The sequence below is a fragment of the Otolemur garnettii genome, unplaced genomic scaffold (genome assembly GCF_000181295.1).
Source record: "Otolemur garnettii isolate 467f Iridium unplaced genomic scaffold, OtoGar3 scaffold00005, whole genome shotgun sequence".
In the NCBI taxonomy this organism is placed as follows: Eukaryota; Metazoa; Chordata; class Mammalia; order Primates; family Galagidae; genus Otolemur; species Otolemur garnettii.
Window position 1 is genome coordinate 33,591,014 of NW_003852400.1, and position 20,245 is coordinate 33,611,258.

At 34.7% G+C, this 20,245-nt stretch overlaps 1 protein-coding gene across 1 annotated transcript in view; it reads right to left on the reverse strand.

The window, feature by feature from the left end:
* The window catches only part of ISPD (isoprenoid synthase domain containing), a 308,561-nt gene that overhangs the window by 131,827 nt on the left and 156,489 nt on the right, over nt 1–20,245 (reverse strand). The window contains exons 7-8 of the mRNA XM_003782721.3: nt 11,238–11,330; nt 10,679–10,771 (exon numbers count right to left, since the gene is read on the reverse strand). Of these exons, the coding sequence (XP_003782769.1) occupies nt 10,679–10,771; nt 11,238–11,330 (186 nt within the window). The remainder of the gene's footprint in view (nt 1–10,678; nt 10,772–11,237; nt 11,331–20,245) is intronic.

A 20,245-nucleotide genomic window follows, 5' to 3' on the forward strand; every position in this document is an offset into this window, starting at 1 on the left:
AAAAAAAAAAAAAAAAAAAAAAGAAGGGGCGGCGCCTGTGGCTCAGTGAGTAGGGTGCTGGCCCCATATACCGAGGGTGGCCGGTTCAAACCTGCCCTGGCCGAACTGCAACCAAAAAAAAATAGCCGGGCATTGTGGTGGGCGCCTGTAGTCCCAGCCACTCAGGAGGCTGAGGCAAGAGAATCGCTTAAGTCCAGGAGTTGGAGGTTGCTGTGAGCCATGTCACGCCACAGTACTCTACCGAGGGCCACAAAGTGAGACTCTGTCTCTACAAAAAAAAGAAGAAGAAGAAGAAAGATCCCAAGAGAAAATATTGTCACTCAAATTTTCAGGTAAGAGAAAAACAAATAGAAAAATGGTGTTTCAGGTAGAAAAGCTTAAGCATAAAACACATATGGCACATAACACAGTGGACGAAGAACTACAAGAACTTCAGTATTTCCAATGAGCAAACTGCTGGGTGAGGAAATGACAGAGGAAGGACAGTGGAATTAAGCAAGAGTCAGACCCGGTCAAGTCTTTATAACTTGGTGAAAGCAGCTGAGAGGTTTCAACAAGGAGTGTAACATGGTAGATTTATAATTAGCAAAATCTCAGATGATAGCTATGGTGAGGTCAAAACTGCAACAAAAAAGAGCAGGTAAGATGGACCGTTACTGGAGGGGAAAAAAGTCTGAGTTTTTAAACTGCATGTATTTGTACATTCCTATCAAAATTGAGTTCAGAGATAGAAGTGTGCAAATGTATGCCTGAGTAATACTTTAAATCGTGAAACTTGATGACCCAGAGTCTATGTCTATAAAGAAATCTCTTACACATTATAGGTAAAGAAAACAAATAACTGTGGCAACTAGGTCATATAAAATTGAACATCTACACCAAAAAATCAGCAAACAATGGCCCATGGGTCAAACCCAGCCTACTGTCTACTTTTAAAAATAAAGTTTTGTTAGAATAAAGACATACCCACCCTTTACGTATTGTCTAGGGCTGCTCTGGCACTAAAATACCAGAGTTGAGTAGATGCAACAAACACCATGTGGCCTAGAAAGCCTAATATATTTACTCATCTTTTATAGGAAAAATTTGCCAGCTCCTAACATAAAGTGGTTATCTCCGATTCAGTCAAAGAAAGGACTTGAGTTACCTCTGGTGAAAGGAGACCACTCTACTAAATGATTTTTAAAATCCTCTTCTCCTCTAATAATATTTCTATTACTTAAAAAAGAGGCAGCATCGGCATTACTCATGAACCATTATGCAGTAAAATGAAATAAGTCTTAGGCTTATTTTTGAACAGGGGATAAAGCTATCTATGAAATCAACTTGTGAGATTTCAGTAAGGATTAATGTTCTGGATTCACTTATTTTAAAAGAAAGGTGACTCATTATTTCAGTGTCTATTATTACTAACATTAAGATAATTATACCAATAATATGCATTAGCAGGCCACATTTGTTGGGAGGGTTCTGGGAATCTTAGGAGTAGTTGTAGTTTCCATCTTATACAAATAAGAAAAAGCAAGAAACACAAGGTCACAGCTGGATTCTCTATGGGTGAGCAAACTCAGTCATTACCACAGACAAAGTTACAAAATGTAAATTTGTCATTCTCATTCAATATATTCTAGAACTAGAAAAAATACTCAGAGTACTCAAAGGACATATGCAGATAATTGCAACCAGTCCTGTCACTCCCAGATAAGAATATTCCAATTATGACTCTGGGACTATCTTGACAACATTGGTTTCATTCCACCTTAGCAGGTTCCAGTAGAATTAAGTATTAAGCATTTAAAAATAATTAAGTTTCAGAATTCCATAAAACAAAATCTCTAGCGTCTAGGAAATTCAATCGTACTTTTCAAGAGTGTCACATATAAACTTGTTGCAAACAGAGTTCAAGCCAAAACACATTTGGATTAAGAAACTTCTGCACTGATTCTACCAAGTTTCTATACTTTCAATACAGGACAGGCTTTCCAGAAAACCAAAAAAGTAATCTATTTTCAAGTAGCTATAGATTTTTATCTTAAGGGTACAACACTTAAGCCTAATAATATTCTCACCTTCTTTCTATCTGATATTTCAACTCCTAGACATAGTTCTCCTCAGAAAAATATTTAATATAAAACACAACCTACCATACTGACACTTACATAAGATTTGACAACATCATTGCAATATAAAATATGTATTTTTTAATTGTGCCTATACCTGGAATTATTTTAAAATTCAAATATTAAGAAAGCCACCAAGGAGTCTAATTTGCATTTCCAAGTAAACTTCAGAATAAAATTTTCTGTACATATAAATTAATAGAAAATTTTTAAATATGAATAATGTTTAATTATACTATGCCAACAAAGTTGAGATCTTCATCTGTCTGTTCAACCTTCATAAACAAACCAAAAGCCTGATGTACCATATCTTACTATCATTCACCTAGTTTCATGAGACATAAAATTAAAGGGTTTACTTATTTTTCTCATTTAATTAAAAGTCCATTCTTAGTTCTTCAATCTCTTTAATTAATCTTCACTTCTGTCCTTCCAACTAAAGTACCTGCCTTGGTAAGTTTGACCTGCTATAAAAAAATATCTATAGACTGGATAGCCTTTAAACAAAAGAAATTTCTCTCAGTTCTGTAGGCTAGAAGTCCAGGCTTGCCATATTTATATAAACTTGTTGATGCATTGTGATACTATATTAATTATATAACATGTAACCTTAATAAATGATATTGAATAGGAATGTATTTGGTTACATCTTTGCAAAGAAACAGTCTAACAGAATTTAAAGCTGTTATTTAAATTTAATTCAGTAGCAGGAAAATCTAGTAAAAATGTCTGGGTACAATTATGAAAACCTAAATGACAACATCAAGTGTTGAACAACTTATCAGGGCTAAAGTAAATGTAAACTGGCTAATAAAGTCTATTTTCATCTGTTTTTCTGCTTATAAATTTAATATTAAGGTTTATAAATTGATTAGTAGGATAGCAATGGCAAATAAATTCAAACAACTTTGCATCTGACCAAGTTCAGCCAACTACTTAAAATAGGGAAATAAATAGAAATGCTAAACCCTCTGCTTAATCAAGAAAAAGTTATTCATAAAACTTAGGAAATGTTCTCTGGAGCTCATTCTATTCACATAATGCATTAGAATACCCTTCTATCTGAAAACAATGTTTATTCATTAAATTAGGTACTCTTAATAGGTAAGAGTGCTCTATGAAAATTATTTCTTCATACATCATCAGTTACATGTCCACACAATTAATCTTAGGGAGTTTCTATATTATACAGTGCAAACGTTTCATTAACCATTTAGCCACAAGCAAAGATCTCCTAAAACTTATACCACTGTCAATTCTTTCTATTCAAAACCTCCCACAAGAAACATTTCATTCTTCTTCATCTTTGTGTTAGAAATGAATCCCTTCATGACTGCAATTGGAATAAGGTTCTAAAGGTATTTTCTTATCTGGTATTTGTTTAGGTTTTATTATTGATTAAGGCAGGAAATACTCAAGACTTACTATATCAGCAGAAAACAAATGAAAATATTTGTAGAATTTGTACAAGTGACTGCATCTCTGCCACACAGTGCGCAATCATGAAAGAGAAGACATCAACCTATCAAGTACAATCATAAAAAATAGAATCCGTAAGACCATAGAACAACAAAGCTGAGACTGGAGTGGACATGGATGTGAACCTGTTCCCAAGGTCAATCACTGTCTAACACATATTTATACATACATACACACATACACATCCATTTGAAAATTTTAACTATTAGAGACTTCAAACAGACTGCAAAAAATAAACCCAATATGGAGGCAGTAAGAATTAAAATAACCATCTCTTGTGTTTATTTCATAAGAACATGTGCACTGAAATACTTTTTTCTGGTTTTAGAAAAAGATGAGGTCTGGTACTATCACCCAGGCTGGAGTACTGTGGCTCAATCATAGCTTGTTATAACCTCAAACAACCCTCCTACCTCAGCCTCCCAAATAATAAGAACTACAGGCATGTGTCACCATTACCACTGTTTAAAAAAATTTTTTTGTAGGGACCAGCTCTCACTATGTTGCCAGGCTGGTCTTGAATACCTGGCCTCATGAAATCCTACCTTCTTAGCTTCCCAATGTGCTAGGATCACAGGTGTGTATGCCACTACACCCCGCCACATTTTCTTAGTCTTATTAATAATAGCATTTATAGGAGGAAATACATAAAACAAGCAGTTAAACAAAAGGTGACAAGATATATGTTAGAGATATGGTAAGAAATCAAACAGCACCATAGATTTTTATAACTTCAATTCAATAGAGTTTCAATACCCTAGGAAAATAAAGTAAGATGCCATAGGCTTGGCACCCATAGCTCAGTGAGTAGGGCGCTGGCCACATACACTGAAGTTAGTGGGTTCGAGCCTGGCCCAGGCCTGCTAAACAACAATGACAACTACAACCAAAAAATAGCCGGGCATTGTGGCAGGCACCCATAGTCCCCGCTACTTGGGAGGCTAAGGCAAGAGAATCGCTTAAGCCCAAGAGTTTGAGGTTGAGAACCAAAGTTGTCTACCGAAGGCAACATAGTGAGACTGTCTCAAAAAAAAAAGAAAAAGTCAGATGCTATTAGCACTGAAAAGAAGAAATTATTGTTTCTCCAGCTGTCATTTGTTCCTTATTCAGAAGAAACATTAAATATATGTGTATGTATATATTCTTAATCTTTTTGCCTTTTCTTTAACACATTCATAATATAAAAGTAACACATGCTATGATACATTGTACACCAGACTGATTCTGCTCCTGGCTTTGTCACTGGTGATCTGTGGAACCTGCTGGAAACAATGTATATCTCTGTGACAGTTCCCCCATATGTGGAAGAATCAAGTCAATGGATGGCAGTTTTCTAATTTTTTTTATATGCTCACATGTTCAAATACTAAACATTTTGGAGTATTTTAAAGATGATATATTCTGGCTCGGCACCTGTGGCTCAAGTGGCTAAGGTGCCAGCCATATACACCTAAGGTGGCGGGTTTGAATTCAACCCGGGCCCACCAAATAACAATGATGGCTGCAACCAAAAAATTGCCAGGTGTTGTGGCGGGTGCCTGTGGTCCCAGCTACTTGGGAGGCTGAGGCAGTAGAGTCACTTGAGCCCAGGAGTTGGGGGTTGCTGTGAGCTGTGATGCCACAGCACTCTACACAGGGGGACAGCTTGAGGCTCTGTCTCAAAAAAAAAAAAAAAAAGATATATTATGATCTCTTATCATAAGCTACTTCTAAGAAAAGAGAACTAACTACGTTAGATATTTTTGAAGGTTAAGTTTCTCAAAGCATTAACATTCTACCAGTAATTTATGGTTTTTGTTAAGGTAAATTCATGTAAGATTCCTGTTTCAAAAAACACAATAAAATTATTGTCTACAGATAAAAGTAGAGCTCTCATATAATCCATATAATCACATTAAATATATTTTGCTGTGGAAAATTTGCTTAACTATTTTATCAAGTGAAATTAAAATCTTGGTTTCTTTTACATTTTGAACAACTTAGATTTGTTGCCAAACTTCCCACTTTTAACAATTAAACACCTGGAATCAGCTATGATAGTTTTTGAAAAAAAGCTTTAAGAAGATCCTGGTTGATAAACATTTCAAGTACTTTTGCCTCCAAAAATCTCCCTTTTCCATTGCTAGGAAAAATAACTCTCTGGTCATTAATTTCTAAGCCAGAAACTTCTTCTATAGTTCATACTTTTAGTACCTTTAAATCTTTTTTAATCTAGGTAAAAAGTCTATTCCTTTTCTGAGTGAATTTTACATCAGAAACTCTATGAATTTACCTTTTAGTATTTAATACATATTACCTTTATTTTTCTAAATATTCATTAATTATTTAAATAGTGAACAAAGATATTAGAATAGCTAAGAGAGAACTGGACGTGTTCCACATTGATAGCTATTACATCAGATCACTCAAAAAGAACATTCAGGTAAACTTCTTTGATAGATGCAATCTGACTCAATCTGGCAGTACTCTGATGGTAGTAATACTATACACCCCCTCATAAACTCAAAGTAGAGAAGGCTAACAACAACTTCTGTCAAATAAGTGGATCTTAAAGTAATAAACTTTGACAGTTCATCTTAGATAACAAAAATCTAGGGCATTAAATATTTTCTAACCCCTTTTACAAAACCTAGGAAAAAGCTGATCTTCATGTAGTCAAAACCCCTGCAGAACCTAAAAGTAAGATCTAATTCTGCTAAATGCCTATTTGCCAAGAACAAAGCACCATTTTAACTGTTTACTGTCTTAGTTCCTAGCTTCCAACAAAAGAGAAATATTCTGGATGAGGTTCAAAGTTACATATCCCTTTTGAATGTCTGTCTAACAGATACCAGGCAACTTCAAAGTATTTTTCTATACTACTTGAGGATATAGGGGACAAGGTGGGCTGACAGTATTGTGGCCTGACATTTTTTCCACTTAGACTCTAACTCAATGTTATTTTTGTCAAAGGCCCAGCTAAACAGATATTTGGCCTCACTTTCCCTTTAAATATTTTCCCTTGTACAGTAAAATATGATGCCACAGCTAATACAATCTTTACTAGTCTCTCAGTTGAAAAATCTCACAAATATCTAATAACTGCATTTGTCTCATTCCTATTAAGTCTTCCACTTTTCAGATGGATTGAAATTGGAAGTTGACAGCTCTTTCAAAAGAACAAGGACCACTGTATTAGATCTCAGCCAAGGGAAAATAGGCATTTAAACATTTACAATACATGCATTCAAAATCTATTGAATCACATAACCGGAAAGTAAAAATGGACATATTTTCCTACAACACTGATGTCATTTGGAATATATTTTCTGATGAATGAAATCTACTTGTTTAGGGAACCAAATAATCAGACTGCTTTTTGACCATTCTTTTCATAATTTAAAGTTGCTTAACAATAATCCTATTTATTTATTTATTTATTTATTTTTTCAGACAGAGTCTTACTCTGTCACCCGCAGTAGAGTGCCACAGTGTCATAGCTCACAGCAACCTCAAACTCTTGGGCTCAAGCAATTCTCTTGCTTCAGCTGCCCTACACAGCTGGGACTATAAGTGGCCGCCAAAACACCCAGGTATTTTTAGAGGTGGGGTCTTGCTCTTGATTAGGCTGGTCTTGAACCTATCAGCTAAGGCAATCCACCCATCTGGGCCTCCCAAAGTGCTAGGATTACAGGCGTGAGCCATCACGCTTGGACCCACTAATCTTATTTAAAATAAAAAATTTAAAAAAGCCCCAGTGATAAAGTCCTTTTATTTTTCTTGGTTTATCCTTCCAGCAAATTTAGATAAAAGAAAAGTAGACACTATAGCCTCAGAGGTGCTTATTATGTATATCATCTTTTAATTATAAATTGATATATGGATGCATATGTATTCATACTTGTACATTCAAATAATATAAATATAGTAAAACCTTCATAAATTGACCACCCAAGGGATTATAACAAACTGGACAACATATGGAAGTGGTCAACATAAAGAAACAGGCCTAGGGTACTGATACTTACATGTGGTACATGTCATGTCTATGAAAATTAGGTCAATTTAGAACCATAGTAGAACTATGAGGGTTCTGCTATATATGTGGTCTGTTTTGCTTTATTTTTTTTGCCTCTACGCAAACAGTAATAACATATCTAGACCTCAATGTAACTCTTTTATTTTACTTTTATAATTATCATATTTTTTACATATGTATTAATTTGGGGGGATATTTAAATGGTTCTCTCAAATTTTCATTAACAGTACAAAATGGGCTTTGGCCATTGTTAGTGAAAGTGGTAGCAGAATGAATAAGGATAGAGCCTGACTGGTCATATTCAGGATCGTTTATAGGGCAATTCAATCACCCAGAGACTATTCACTTGCTTCTTCAATCAAGTGAATGCCAGCATTCTCTACTGTACTCTTCCAATTATTTACTCCATTCTAAGTATAGATTCTAGATAGGATTCTAGTGACATTTCCCAATTAAGTTAATAATACCCTTCATATCATCACACTAAGTTTGCCCAAGCAATGGAAAAACAATGAGTACAGACACTCCTCAGAGATACTGTGGTTTAGTTCCAGAACACCATGATACAGTGAATATCACAATAAAGTAAGCCATGTAATATTTTTGGTTTCTCAGTACATATAAAAGTTTTTTACACTATCTTGTAGTATACTAGGTGTGTATTACAATATACCTAATGTACATACATGTGTCTTAATTAAATTATACGTTATTGCTAAAAAGTGCTGATAATCATCAAAGCCTTCAGTGATTACTTCACAATCATTTTGCTGTTGAAGGGTCTTGCCTCAATGCTGACAGCTGCTAACTGATATGGGTCAAAACCTCTACAGAACCCAAAAAAAATTTTAATTATGCTAAAAAAAAGTTGCTAAAGTTTGAAGGGTCTGTGGCAATTTCTTAAAATAAAATAATAATATTGTTTCGCTACTTGAGTCTTCCTTTCAGGAAAGATTTCTCAGCAGTGTGCAATGCTGTTTGACAGCATTAGACTCACAGTAGAACTTATTTCAAAACCAGAGTCAATCCCCTCACACCCTGCAGCTGCTTTATCACCTATGTAATATTCTGAAGCCTTTGGTGTAAGTTTAGCAACGTTCACATCATCACTAGGAGTACATTTCATCCCAAGAAAACACTTTGCTCCTCCATAACCAGTAACTCCTCATGTGCTCAAGTTTTATGAGATTATAACAATTCACTCACATCTTCAGCCTCTACATGTGATTCAAGTTCTCCTGATACTTCCACACATCTGCAGTTACTTTCTCCACTGAAGCCTTGAAGCGCTCCAAGTCATCCATGAGGAGTTCTTCCCGTCTCCTTTTAATATTGATATTTGGACTTCCTCTCATGAACCATGAATGCTCTTAATGGCATCCTTAAGGGCAATCCTTTTCAAAAGGTTTCAATTATTTTGCACAGACCAATCAGAGAAAACACCCTACAAATACATACAACTATTATGTACTATAAAAATTAAAAAGAAAAAACAAGGACAATAGATTCCAACCCGGGTGCCCATACTGCCACAACTGTACTGCCATTAAGAGAAGCTGAATTTTAGACAATGTGCTTTAGTGACAGACCTAATATGCTAAATTTATAAACTGACATACTCCAATGCAAGTATGAAGCAATATTTTGGGAAATGTATGACTAAAGATCAGAAATCAGATGAGAGCAGTGAACATGAACTTGGAGTTGTCGCATCCAAAGGGGAGCTAGACTATAAAAGCTAACATCACATCCCTGCCAAGGGCCACCTCTGTGCTGCCAACTACATTGTGCATTCATTTTTAATCCTTAGAACAACTTAAGAAGTACAATCATTAGCCTCACTTCCTCACTTCCTCCCTTCCACACTGAGGAAACCAAATGTTACAGACAGTAAGTAACTGACGTGACTGAGGAACTGAGTCTGAGTTCAATGCCCTTCTTCTTTTCACTACCCTGTGCTGCGTCTTCACAGTACCTGAAAACATGGAACATATGAGATTTCTAAGCAAGTAAATGTGGAGAGAATACAGGGTCAAACAGAACTCTGAACTGACCTCTACTGTACAGAGCCATAGAACCCTTGAGCATTGGTACACTCCATAATATTTCTAAAAGCTTGATGAAACCCTCTGATTCTGTGAAAATCAGTCACATGCAAACCTTTGGTTTCTATAACAAGCTGCACTCATGGAAATTATCTTTAGGACATATGTATAAGCAAATATAACAGACCAGTGAATTAATTAAATTTCCCATAGTTGCTAATTTGTTTCTATTTGCATTGCTCAGTCTAGAGTCATTTATACTGCAAATTGTTATCTTTACTACTTATTTATTACTTACCATAAATTCCCACACTATGGGATGGGCTACACCTTTAGCAACTTGGCAATTCCTAACCACATCTGAGAATTTAATGTTTAGAAATCCTTTGTACAGCAACATGCTACCAACTACAGATCCTGCTTCTCAGCCAATTGGCCTCTGATCTTATTCCTTCCTGCCTTTGCTAATATTCCTCTTCACTTTGGACTTTAATAGGCAAATCAAGTAAATATTGTCCTAGATATATACTTTTAGTCTTTCATAGAAAAACCTCTCTCAGATTTTCATGGACCATTATTCTAGAAATTCTCTTTAATCTATTGCTTGTTCTATTTGTGTTCCATGGAACAGAGAGGGTAAAACAACCCAAGAATAAATTTTATTTCATTAGATTTTTTCCTCACATTTCAATTTCTGGATTTCTTCTCTAAGGGCATTCCTGAAATTTACTATGGAAAGCTCTTTCACATTATCTGAATGACTAATCAACTTAGCCATATGCTTTGCAATTTCAATGAAGGGGAAAAATGTAATTGGTTTCCAGGTTGCATTAAATCGTTTTCCTAACCTATCAGTGATAGCACCACAGTAAGCTGAGGAACCCACAAACAAGGGAAGGGTTTCTTCTGGGTGTAGGTTGATGTTTTCAATTGGACGAAATTTTATTAAACATAAAACATTGAGTTATAAGAAGGAAAAACACAAATTTGAGAAAAATCTGTATTGATTCACTTACTGAAACGACCACAACAGGATACAAAGTGGAAAGGTTACTCTCTTCCAGTATACTCAGTAACTTCTGGGTATCCTGAAAATCAGAGGTCATCACCTGAAAAAAAGAGAAGAAAATGAAATGTAAGAAGTTCTTAAATAATTTTAATATTGATTCAGGCAGAGATTTTATATAACATTCAAAATATTTAACAAGCCGAATTTTTAAACAATTTAAAGAATACCCATACTGTTAAATATATTAAAATTAGGACTATTCATTTAAATTCGATTTTCTACTATTATGTCTTATCATCTATTTTATGCCAAGTGTAAGACAGAAAATTGAAAATATCATCTAAAAAACAAACACCCACTTCTCATTATGAGAAGTAGCTTATTAGGAAGGGTTATTTCCCTATTTCAAAGATAAAAAACAAAATGTTTCCTACATATTTCATAATATAACTCCTCTATCACAATCATACATTCAAATATTTAAGAATCAAGATAAATTACTTTCCTTCCAAATTACATGTGTATATATCCTCCAGTGCATTCAATCATTTATGTTGATTACTTACATTTACACAAACAAAATTATAGCATTGCTCTGAGATGATTCGCTGAAGATCTGAACCAGCATGCTGCAGAGCACCAGATGTGATTTTCACATGCTAAAAAAAAAACATATGGGAAAAAACAATTGACAAACTAGACGGACCAAACGTGACCATAACATCTTCATTACGAAGGTGCACATAACTGCTATAGGAAAGACGCATAAACCCAAGACCCAAAAAAATAAATTCAGGCATTAATTTACCAAGTTACCAAGAAAAAAACATTTGAAATAGGCCACAAATGATGATTATTATTTATTATTTATTATTAAATAAGGATATAGGGAATTATCTTGGATTAGTAAATACACACACATACACACAGAGTGCGAGAAAAATGCATACACATTTTAAGAAAGGAAAAACTGGCACTAAAATTGGAATACTCAGTATACCCCAGTATCATTTGTTACCTTGCATATTGTATCTTTATATTTTGTATCTCAACATTGCAGACATCAAATTCAGACTTGAATATTATACTGTTAATAATTTTTTCCCTTTCTGGAACCCTGTATATGTGTGTGTTTTCAGGAACAGGCAAGCAGTCTGCTTTATCTTATAACAAAGAAGTATTGCTGAGGATGTTGAAAGACTAAAATGGAAAGGTTGCAAGGAAGGTTGTAGAAATCTGGAAGCATGTTAAAGACCACAGTTACAAAGAACAAACTTCACTAAACCTGTAAAGACTATAAGCCGGGAAAGCAGTAACAGATTATCACAACAATGTGAGTGTGAAAGAAACAAGACTTGCACTAGGGTAATGATAAAGGAGGATAAGAAAGACAAACTATCAAAGAACTTGTAACAAGAAGAAATAGTCCCAGGCTACATTTAAAACAATAGGACATGTATTATAGAAAAATTCTTAATGAAGATTTTCATTTCATATGGCTTAATAAACCAATTAACTTGCTTCAAGACTTTTCTATTATAATGTGAACAAAACCTTAAGAATTATCAGACAACAAATCAGGTATGGTATTTCTGCTATTATAATTCCATAGGAACTCACATTTCGGGGATTCTAGTGGCGTAACATTTAGGATGCATTACAATTTATAATTCTAAAATACAATGCTGTTCCTAAGTAAAACATCAAACTTTGTATCTTCTAAGAGTATTACGTGTTCAGCAGCTTAATTTTATATGATTTTGGCAATATATTGGAGAATGAGAAAGGCAAGTAAAGGTTTTAAGTCTTAGCGTTACTATAGAAATTTGCTGGCTCAGACATTATAAGAATTTCAGCTCAGTTTGATGTTCTTATTAAATACAAAGTTCAAAACATTTTTAAACAGCCAAAAAAAATCCTCCCATAGTCATCAACTACTTATTAATACTGCAACAAGAAAATTAACCAGCTTCCATTCTGCAACATTTAGTTTGATCAAGAACATCTTCTACACATTATAGGCAGACAGTTTTTGAAGAGTCTCTCATGTATCTGAACATTTTCAAAGTCATTAACAGCTAACTAGTTCCAGATTCTTTTCCAAGTATGTTTGCATAACAGACAGAGTTGCAAAGATAGATATGACTCTTCCTAGAGCAGACTTGTTTATTTTCCAGAAAATAAAGATGGAGACCTCTCCCTCCCTGGAAAAGGTTTTACATAACATTCCAGAGTAAGAAAGTTAATTTCTCTCTCCTAAAGGGAAGATGGGCTGATTTGCCTGTGTAAGACCAGAGTTTCCTACTGTCAAGGTTTTATTTATTTATTTATATTTCAAATTAATCTGAGGATACAAATGATTAGGTTACACTGTTTGCATTTGTTAGGTAAAGTTCGAGTTGTGATGAGACCCTCACCTAGAGGGTCTGCTGTATCCCCTTACGTTGTGCACAGTAGGTGAGAGCTTACCAAACATCCTCCCTCCTCCCCTCTTCCCTTTTCTTCCCCATCACCTGAATTTAATTGTTTTTTTTTTTTTTTGTCACATGGGGGTATAGTTTTTTATCTATCGGTTTCATATTAGTATTGCATATACTGGATACTTACTTTTCCATTCTTGTGATACTTCACTAAGAAGAATGTGCTTCAACTCCATTCAGGTAAATACAAAAAATGTAAAGTTTCATCCTTTTATGCCTGAATAGTCATAAACATACATCACAGTTGATTAACCCATTCATATGCTGATGGACTCTTGGGTTGATTCCAAGATTTGACAACTGTGAATTGACCTGAGAAGAATATTCTAGTGAAAATGTCTTTATGACAAAATTATTTTTTCTCCTGGGAGATATTTAGTAATGGGACTGTGAGACCAAATGGTAGGTTTACTTTTACATCTTTGGGGATCCCATTTCTCTCCAAAGAGACTATATTAGTTTGCAATCTCACAAGCAGTATAAAAATGTTCCCTTCTCTCCACATCCATGCCAGCATCTGCAGCTTTGTGACTTCATGATGTGAGCTAATCTCACTGAGATTAGGTAATATCTCAGGGCTTTGACTTGCATTTCCCTGATGTACAGGGATGATGAGCATTTTTTTATGTTTGTTGGCTATTCATCTGTCCTCTTCAGAGAAGGTTCTATTCAAATCTCTTGACTACCTCCAAATGGGATTGTTTGCTCTTCTTGATTAGTTTTGAGTTCTCTGTTGATTCTGGTCATCAGCCCGTTGTCAGATGTTTAAATATCTTCTCCCATTCTGAAGGTTATCTGTATGCTTTAGTTGTTGGACCCTTAGGGGAACAAATGCTTTTTGGTTTGATCATGTTCCATTCATTTATTTTTGGTATTGCTACAATTGCCAGGGAAGTCTTCTTCATAAATCTTTACCCAGGCAAATGTTGTTCAGAGTTTTTCCCCACATTTTCTTCAGAATTTTTATCTTTTATCCAATGAGAGCCAATTTTTGTAAGTGGTGAGAAGGGCAGCCCCAGCCTTCATCTTCTACATGTGGCTAACCAGTTCTCCTGGCACCATTTATTAAATGGCAATTCTTTTCCCCAGTGTATGCTTTTGTTTGGTTTACAAAAGATCAGACAGGGATATGTGGCTAGGTTCATCTCTAGGTTCCCTATTCTATTCCACAGAACTGCATCTCTATATTTGTGCCAGTACCATGCTGTTTTGATCACTGTCAACGTGTGGTATAACCCAAATAATATAATAATATTATATTGGTATAACCAATACTATGGATATGTGGTATAACCTGATAATGTAATGATTCCAAATATGTTTTTACTTCTTAGAATAGCATTGGCTATTTGGGGTTTTTCTCTGATTCCATATGAAACAAAGTACAATTTTTTCAAGTTCTTCAAAGTATGACATTTGTATATAGATGGGGATTATATTAAATCTATAGATCACTTTGGGTAGTATGGACACTGTAACAACATTAATTTTTCTCAGCCATGAGCATGGTATGCTCTTCCATTTGTTGTCTTCTGCTGTTTCTTTTCTCAGGGTTTGGCAGTTCTCTCTGTAAAGATCCTTCACATCCTTTGTTAGGTATTAGGTATATTCCCAGGTATTTCATTTTCTTTGAAGCTACTATGAAGGGTATTAAGTCTTTGATTTTATTCTCAGCTTGACTGTTATTAAAGTATATGAAGACTACTGATTTGTGGACATTAATTTTATATCCTGAGATGAAACTATATTTCCTGATCACTTATAAGGCCCTTGTGGTTGACTCTTTAGGTTTTCTAAGTATAAGATGATATTACAAGCAAAAAGTGAGAGTTTGACCTCCTCTGTCCCCATTTGAATATCCTTAATATCGTCTCTTGCCTGATTGCACTGGCTAGAACTTCCAGCATTATGTTGAATGGCAGTGGCCATATTGGACATCCTTATCTGGTTCCATTTCTAAGTGGAAATACTTTCAGTTTTACTCTATTCAGTATGATATTGGCTGTGGGTTTGCTGTAGATGGCCTCTATCACTTTAAGAAATGTCTCACCTATGCCTATTTCGTAAGTGGTCCTGTCAGAAAAGGATGCTGGAAAGTATTTTGTCTAATACTTTTTTCGTGTGTCTAATCAAAGGATCATATAGTCTTTGTTATTGCCTCTATTTATGTGGGGAATTACATTTATGCATTTATACAACTTGACCCATCCTTGCATCCCTGCAATAAAGCCCACCTGATCAGGATGTATAATTTTTTAATATGTAGCTATATTCTATTTGCTAGGATTTTATTGAATATGTTTGCATTGATATTAATATATGGATTATATTGGTCTATAGTTATCCCTTCTGTTGGGTCCTTTCCTTGTTTTGGTACCAGGGTGATGTTTGCTTCACAGAATGTATTGGGGAAGGTTTCTTCTTTCTTAATGTTTTGGAATAGGTTCTGTAGTATAGATATAAGCTCCTCTTTGCAGGTCTAGTAGAATTCTGGTGTGAAACCATTTGGTCCTAGGTTTTTCTTTTTTGAAACAGTTTGTATTGTTGTTGCAATTTCAGTGCTTGATATTAGTCTATTCAAAATTTCTAATTCTTTTGGGTTGAGCTTAGGGGGGTGGTGTAATTCCACATATTGGTCCGTTACCTCCATGTTTTCAAATTTCTGGGCATAGAGTTTTCTGTACTAATTAGTGATGATCTTTTGTATCTCAGTGATATCTGTTACTACTTCCCCTTTTTCATTTCAGATTGAGGTGATTAGACATTTTACTTTTCTGTTTCTAGTTAATCTGCCCAAGGGTTTGTCAATTTTTTAAAACTTTTTGAAGAACTTTTTGTTTAACTTATCTTTTGACTGGTTCTTATGTTCTCAATTTCATTTTATTCTGATTTAATTTCAGTTATTTTTTTTTTCCTGCTTCGTATGGGATTGGGTTACTCTTCCTTTTCCAGTTCCTTGAGATGGTTCATTAGGTTGTAGATATAAACTCCTTCTGTATTTGGATGTGGGCATTTAATGTGATAAATTTGCCTCTCAGAACTTCTTTTGTAGTATCCTACAAGTTTTGATAGCTTGTGGCTTCATTACCATTTTGTTCAATAAACCTAATGATTTCCTTCTTTATCTCCTCCTTGATCCACCTGTCATTCATCATAAAGTTGTTAAGTCTCCATGAATTTATGTGGGGATGAAAATTTTGTTGGCGTTGAGTTCTACTTTTATTCTGTGGTAGTCTGAAAAAAATACAAGGTAAAATTTCTGTTCTTTTAAACTTGTTGAGATTTGATTTGTGCCCTAAGAAATGATCAATTTTGGAGGATGATCCATGGGTTTACAAGTAGATCACCTACTCAATTTTACTGAGATGGAATGTTCTGCATATGTCTGTTAAGCCAATTTGTTCAAGGTTCTTTTTAAAGCACCACATTGCCTGGCAACAACTAACTCTAATTTTATCTCTGCATAGGAATTATAATTCTGAAAAACAGTACAATATTGTAATTTCTGCTACTGCTTTTATTGTAATAAAGTTTGCGTTCTCTGACCCTGTAGTCTCAGGGATCTCCTGCCAAAATTTGTGATTTCTGTCTCAGGTTGACATATTTTTATGCAAGTAGGGTACAATCTCACATCTTGTCAAGTTTCTGACTTCACAGATATGGAATAAGACAACCACATCATATGATTTCACTAAACACAACTCAATTCTGAATTTTAAAACATGACATTTTAAGATTCTTTTGAACTATAAGATCATAAATAAAGTCTACAATGAGAAGATAAACAATATTCTGATTTAGCTTTTTGAGTATTAAAAAAAGAACATTCTTCAAGATAAAGTTTAGGATGCTTGAGACAGAAATATTTATGTATTTACCTCCTGCAAATGCATAAGTGTTTAAAAAGAAAAACTTGCTCCCTCCCACCTTTTTAACCAACTAAAAAGACTTGTGTCAAGAAAAATGGTATATTTTCTTAAAATTAGCAATGTGGAAAAGTTTTTAATTTATTTTTATTGTTTGGAATTCATTGAGGGTACAAAGAATTAGGTTATATTGTTGCATTTGTTAGATAAAGTCCCCTCTTATAATTGTGTTCCACCCGTCAAGAGGTGTGCCATACATCAAGACCCCATCCTCCTCCCACCTTCCTCGTCCCCATTTGCTTTTTCCCCTACTACCCCCTTGCATTAACTCATCTACTGCCTTCATGTTAGAATTGAGTACATTATATTCTTGCTTCTCCATTCTTGTGATGCTTTATTAAGAAGAATGTGTTCCACCTCCACCCAGGTTAATATAAAATATGTCTCCATCTTTTTTAATGGCTGAATAATACTCCATGGTATATATACCACAGCTTGTTAATCCATTCCTGGGTTGCTGGGCATTTTGGCTGTTTCCACAGTTTGGCAATTATAAATTGAACTGCGATAAACACTGTAGTGCAAATGTCCTTATGATAAAAGGATTATTTTTCTTCTGAGTCGATTCCTAGTAATGGGATTGCAGAATCAAATAGGAGGTCTAATTTGAGTTCTTTGATGATTCTCCATACTTCCTTCAAAAAAGGTTGTATAGTTTGTAGTCCCACCAGCCATGTAAAAGTGTCCCCTTCTCTGCACACTGATATCAGCATCTGCAGTTTTGAGAATTCATGAGGTGGATTATTCTTACTGGGGTTAGGTGATATCTCAGGGTGGTTTTGATTTGCATTTCTCTGATGATTAGGGATGAAGAGCATTTTATCATGTTTGCTAGCCATTTATCTGTCTTTTGCAGAGAACATTCTATTCCTGTCTCTTGCCCCGTGATATATGGGCTCTTTCTTTGTTGATTATTTTGAGTTCTCTTTAGAACCTAGTTATCGAGCTTTTTCCCGATTCATAATATGCAAAAGCCTTTTCCCATTCTTTTTTTTTTTTTTAGACAGAGTCTCACTTTATTGCCCTTGGTAGAATGCTGGGGAATCACAGCTCACAGAAACCTCCAACTCCTGGGTTAGGCAATTCTCCTGCCTCAGCCTCCCAAGTAGCTAGGACTACAGGCACCCACCACAATGTCCAGCTATTTTTTGTTGCAGTTTGGCCGGGGCCGGGTTTGAACCCGCCATCCTTGGTATATGGGGCTGGCGCCCCGTCTTTTCCCATTCTGAAGGTTGTCTGTTTCCTTTGGTTGTTGTCTCCTTAGCTGTACAGAAGCTTTTCAGTTTAATTAAGTCCCATTTGTTTATTTTTATTGTTGTTCAATTGTCATGGAAGTCTTCATAAAATCTTTCCCCAGGCCAATATCCTCAAGTATTTTCCCCACACTTTATTCAAGGATTTTTATTAGTTCATGCATTAGAATTAAATCATTTATACATCTTGAATCAATTTTTGTAAGTGGTGAGAGGTGCGGGTTCAGTTTCAGTCTTTTACTTGTGGTTATCCATTTCCCCCAACACTATGTATTGAAAAATGTTTTTTAAATTCATCTAAAAATACCAGTACATAGAAAGAATTACTCTGAATGTTAGATAAGTATCATTCCAACAATGCTTTATGAATAACATATGCAGTAAGCTGAAAGGACAAAAGAATGACGGATTAAATAAATGCATTTTATTAAAAAGGGATCACACTATGCATGTCATTTTTAATTCTTTAATTTTAGTAAAAGAAAACTAAAAATAGTAAAACTGAAGGCATTACTACACTTCAGATAATTCTCTCCAAGAAGTGAAATTACTTTCTAAAGGTTAAGACAGGCTATCAAAAAAAGATGTGAAAAGACAGTGACTTTTCATGACAACTCGTTTTGTAATTCAGTATTAATTGACTTCCTTCTGTGACAGAGGAGATAGCACATTTAATTCCCACTCCCAGCTTCCTTCTAAGTCAATCAAACCCTGAAAAAGTTTTATAGATTCTATATTGTAGCCGTAATCCCCACAATCTAAACATAACACATTTACTTTCAAAGGAAATTTTTCAATAAAATTTCTCTACTTCTAAAATCCTTTTAATTCATTTTTGATTGGACAAACATGGACAATTAGTCTGTTGGGAATCTTCTGATGGTTTTATGTGTGTTTATTTTTCTTTTTTAGAGAAGCCTTTACATTTTTCATTTTTATATTCCTTGAGTTTTTGATGTCACACTTTAAGAATAACTTCTGTAGGAATAAAAATTTCATTCACACTTTCTTTCCCTTACAGATTTGCAGTCACTGTGTCACCACCTTCAAACTGCACATTTCCTGGGGCTGGTTATAAGCCACTGGTCATTCACCCATTCTCCATCATTTTATGGGGCAGATTTCAATGTCAATTAGTTACTTCCAAATACCTATAGGTGTCATATTTGAAATTCTTTTTCTTTTTTTCCTTTATTCCAGTTTTGCTTTGGGTGACATTCCTGGATTCCACTGTGATTCCCTCTAAAGTCTGTATATAATACTTCATTACATTCAGAGTGAAAATTATAGAGATAGTAGCAATCAAGCTATTCTCCTCTTTGTAATTTTTGTACATTTTTTGTTTTTGTACCTATGAGTCTTCCTGAATTATTTATGGGGAATTATTTCAGTTTTTCCTAAAACTGGGATGTTTAGGCCAAACAATCAGATCATTTTAAGAAAATTTTCTTCCAGCCTTCTTTCTTGTTTTTTCCTACTTGAGATAAGCATCTCCACATGCTGGATGCTTTTATCATCATTCCTATGTAATCTATTTTTGCTACCATGTAATTTTTAATTGAAATACAATTTCTCAATCTCTCTCTCTGCAGTAGTAATTTGACTTGTTGTGCCTTCTGTTTCTATTTCTAATGGACTAATAAATTCGATAATAGTGTTGTAGCAGTCTTAATTTTGTTCTCTTAGTTATTCAGTAAGTATTATTCTCTTTAACTGCCATCTTCCAAGTTTTCAACTTTCTTAAGCTCAGATTCTTTCTGAGTTCTTCTATGGAACAAAAATGTACAAGGATATTTTGAAGGGAGAGAGAGAGACTTGAAATTTCTTCCAGACAATTATATAGATTCCTCATTAATTACCATGAGTTAAAAATTGGTAGGCATTTCCAATGGTAGTTTTCCCTACTCTTACTAAG